Consider the following 4,458-nt stretch of genomic DNA (forward strand, 5'->3'; position numbering starts at 1 on the left):
TGACGGAACGCCCCAAACTCAACTCAGTAATCATAACTTCGCAATCAGCTTGCTCTTTCTGAAATTCAGCTCGAAGCACATCTGCATATTGTCCAGTATGTTTTGATGATAATAAAGCGTAGACGAACGGCAACGCTACAACCTCAATATCACCAGCCTCTTGTCTCTTTCGATCGATGGTGCCCACGATCGAAAATACTTGCGTAAATAAATGTGGAGCGACCTAAGTAGTATTAATAAAAGATTCGTACAATAGCAATAATAGCCTGATTACGTGTATTCAAGAGAGGAACTTACTTTAAAAGTACCGTCCAAAAACCAAACTTCACTCCGGGCTAGAATTTCTAAATTTTTACGCGTGTCAAATACTAGAACTCTACTCTCTTCCGACTGACCAGAATCAAAAATTAAAAATTTTTCATCCGATAGAGTTCTTTGGTATCGATCCGGAAGAGTGTCAAATTCATTTAATGTTTTTGGGTTTGGTGGTAAATCTTTCCGTCTTGTTCTGCGTATAATTTTTTTTAAATTTTCTCTCAAAGGGAGATGACTGAGCACGCCTTCGGGCACTGAAGAAAGTTCTGTACGCAGTAACTGGGCCGGAGGTTGCTCTGGGTGTTCCGTAGCTTTTCTTTTTAAACTGGACTTCACTTTTTCAGCTTCGCAGTCGTTGAAATTCGGGGGATGCGTGTGCTTCTTCTCTTTCAAGAGAACAAGCTGTTCTCCGGGACCTGGGTTATTCGTTGTCGCTCTTGAGGTACACGTCTTGTCATTACGCAATTTTATGCACTCCCAGTGACGTTTTTCCCCAATAATTTTTGAATGGTAAAATTGATACCCGCGAACAATTAATTTATTATTTACGACTTGAAGCTCCATTGCTAGGCTAAATAGGTGAACTTAGATGAGAGACTAACGAAGTGTCTCTTTGTCGGCCTTCGCAGCAGCTAGCGATAGTCAAACCATAATATTATTGTTTCGGCGATATTTGAATTATTATGTTTGAAATTTTATACAATCGGAAAATAGGTAGTCGGAAAAACGGAATCGGAATAATGTAAAATCGGAAATTTGACATAATCGGAAAAATGGCCGTCAGAATAACGGGATCGGAGAAACGGGCGGCTACCATTTTTTTCTATTTTAAATATAAGAGTGTAGAGGTTTTCAGGGTGAGTAGTTTATAAAGGCTCTGATTGGTTATTTAGCAGCGTGATACAGGATGTATATTGGAGCGAGGTTGGTATTGTTTGAAGGAGGTGTTAGTGAGAAAATGTCATTACGTTACATATTAATGCAATTCATTTTATGATCATCTTTTATTTATTTTATATATAAAAAATGGAAAACTGGAAAAAGACAAATAAAAGGTGCGCGTAACGCGCTGAAAATATAGCTAGTATCTAACTAACTTCAATGCAATTGGCCCAAGGGTTTTAAAATAATTTCCCATATTTGAACGTGCAGTGGAGCTGATATAGCATGAATTACCGAAGCTGCAACATCTTCTGGATCTAATATCTTGAAAGATGAATTTTTCGCCCAATTAGCGCCTAAATTCGCTACTTCGAAAATATCAGTATTGACTAAACCAGGACTTATATTCTGTAAACATAAAATATAATATTAATTACAGAATGTTCATACGTTTAAAAATGTGTTTAATTTATTATTATTATTTTACTTGCCGTAACTCTGATTTTATCTCCATTAATTTCTTTTACCAATGATTCCTGTAACGCAGTCACAGCGTGTTTAGTTGCAGCGTAAATGTTCATTGGGATGTTAAGAGCTGGAACTTTGCGTCCAGCATTACTATGTAAATAAATAAAAGTTGAGTAGAAATTTCCACAGCAAAAAATATTATTAATGTTTATTAAATTTAATGCTAATACTAAAAACGTCGATATCATTACTATGATAATAATTAATTTACTCTGAGTATCTTAAGGTGCGTTCAAGTAAGAAAGGCAATAGAAAATTATGGAACAAAATAAGAACGTAAGTACGTAATCATTATTTTTACCTTATCCAAATGAAATAAATTTGTTGATCGTCATAATATTTTCGATTGTTAACTATGGTATTATGGTTTTTTTATTTTATCATTGTTTTGCAAAATTTAATTGATACATCAAATGGTATGAGTTGTTAACATTTGACAGAGAAATATAAATACAAGACGTTTAATTTCGATTAAATAATTCAAGAAATGGACAAAAATTCAACTACAACTGTAAGATTGATGATACTTTTAATAAAAATAACTGTACCTGTTAATATTAACTATATGACCTTCATTATCATTTTTTCTCATTAGTTTCATAGCAGCACGAGTGCAATACAAAACTCCCATTACGTTTGTATTCATAATTACTTGCAGGTCGTCGGTAGAAATACCTAAAAATGTAACAAATATTTACAATGCTTTAAAATAATAAATAATAATTTTATGTAACCTTCAATGGTTCCCGTTTTGAATAATCCAGCATTATTCACAAGAATATGAACAGTTTTGAAGTTTTGTCCAATCCATTTAAAATTTTCATTAACTTCATTTTCGTCTGTAACGTTGCACGATCGAGCATAAAATTTATCATATCCATACACTCCTGACATCTCTTCCTAAAAAAATTTGTTGCTCAATTATGAAGCAAAAAAATGTTCGTAAAAATAATTTACAATAAAAGAACATTTTTCTGAAAAATTTACCCGCATTTTTGTGAGTCTTCTAGAAAGACCTATGACAATCATGCCATTTTTCAATAAAGCCTTGGCAATAGCTAACCCAATGCCAGCAGATGCTCCAGTTACAATTGCTACTTTACCTTGCCAGCGTTCCATTATTTTTGATTCTTAATATTCATTTAAATGGAAAAACTGTTATAAATTAAATATTTTTCAAGCTCACTTTTGGGTTTCAAATTTATTTATCACTAGAAGTAAAATCGAGTCATGTGTAACTTGCATCACAATTGAAATAGCACTGAAGATATAGCAGCGACCACACACATCTTATCATGATGATAAAGACGTTAACAAGTACGTAGCTTTTTTGCGTTTGTATGTTATGAAACAGTTTCAAGTTGAAAAACCGTACATCAAGTAATATTCAGATACAATTTTTTTTTCTATTTTCATTATCCTGACCAATTGAAAATTTTAATATAATATAAATAAAAAAATTGTAAAAGCGTAAACGTAAACAGTGAAACATTTTTGTAGATTGACGTAATATCTATTTTTTTATATTTTCAGTTAGCTAATGTTTTTCTAAAATCTGTTTACAAGTCGTTACTTTAAAGAAAATCGTTTTAATTGCAATGTTAAAATTGTACACATTTATTTGGAACGTCAAAAAAAATTGTAACTTTGAGCGAAGAGTATTTTCATTTTGGAGATAACAAAAAACAATGTAAAAAAAAATTATACTGAAATGTTTGTTCCGATTGACCAATAGATTTGATAATTGACCAAACAAAAGAGCTCTTTACGTTACTTTTCTTCTATTGTTATTAATGATTTCTTATTATCAGTTACCTTTTCAAATAGTTGCAACTAGTATTTTAATTGTTTGTAATATTATTATAACAGATTCAATGACCGTTTTCTGATTATCTGATTTCTACTTCATTTATATATTTTTCTCAAAAAATCATCTTTAATAGAATTAAAAGATGAAAATCAATCAAATTTATTATATCTATTTAGTTTACTTATAACTAAATACAAAAAAATTCGAACCTTTTGGTGTTTTCTACATTAAATTTTTTTGAAAAATAAAAAAAGACGGTGTGCAAGATTCAAAGAGAACCATTCATTTCTTATATATAACCTTATATAATCTTTACATGTTACGAGTTAAAATGAACTAGAATGAAAAAATTTGTTTAAAAAATAACGAAATGGCAGAGTAGCAAATAACGGAAATTATTTATAACCCCAAAAATGCTACGCCAATTTTTTCCATTCCAGATCATTTTGAACAGTGAAATGTGCAAAGCATTGTTCTAATAAAATTTATTTTGCCCGCTATATTTGTGCTGGTAAATAAATAGTCAATTAATGGATGTTGAATTGTCAATTCTCTAATTTTCGAAATTTTTAACTACAATTCATAGCTTTCATCTAGTTTATTAAATTTATGTATAAATAATGCTCAACATTCAGATGTAAATTTTATAAATATTTAATAAACAAATTTACAAAAAGTTACCAAAAGTTTTTTTTATAAAATTATAAAAATCATAAAATACACAAACAGATATTACAGAGACCTAAAAAGAGGCCTATTTTGATCAAAAAAGTTATGCCTTCTTTTTTTTATGTTAGATTCACGTAGGTTGATATGTAATATCTCTGCAGCTATATATTTGGTGTAATTGGCTGTTCCGTGAAAGATTTTGACATTTTCACGACTCAAACTTTGGTTCAGAGATGTACAGAGTATTGTGTTAA

The 4,458-nt window shown here is 30.6% G+C and overlaps 1 protein-coding gene across 1 annotated transcript; it reads right to left on the minus strand.

The window, feature by feature from the left end:
• Positions 1-1,286: 1,286 nt before the first annotated feature.
• Positions 1,287-2,844, minus strand: LOC106648876 (farnesol dehydrogenase-like). Its single transcript, XM_014366020.2, has 5 exons — positions 2,713-2,844; positions 2,460-2,625; positions 2,274-2,400; positions 1,689-1,815; positions 1,287-1,605 (listed from the first exon to the last, which is right to left on the minus strand). The coding sequence occupies exons 1-5, from the start codon at positions 2,842-2,844 to the stop codon at positions 1,414-1,416; spliced, it is 744 nt and encodes a 247-aa protein (XP_014221506.1). The 3' UTR covers positions 1,287-1,413.
• Positions 2,845-4,458: the final 1,614 nt, after the last annotated feature.

The sequence above is a fragment of the Trichogramma pretiosum genome, unplaced genomic scaffold (genome assembly GCF_000599845.2).
Source record: "Trichogramma pretiosum strain Unisexual culture from Peru unplaced genomic scaffold, Tpre_2.0 scaffold33, whole genome shotgun sequence".
Taxonomy (NCBI): domain Eukaryota; kingdom Metazoa; phylum Arthropoda; class Insecta; order Hymenoptera; family Trichogrammatidae; genus Trichogramma; species Trichogramma pretiosum.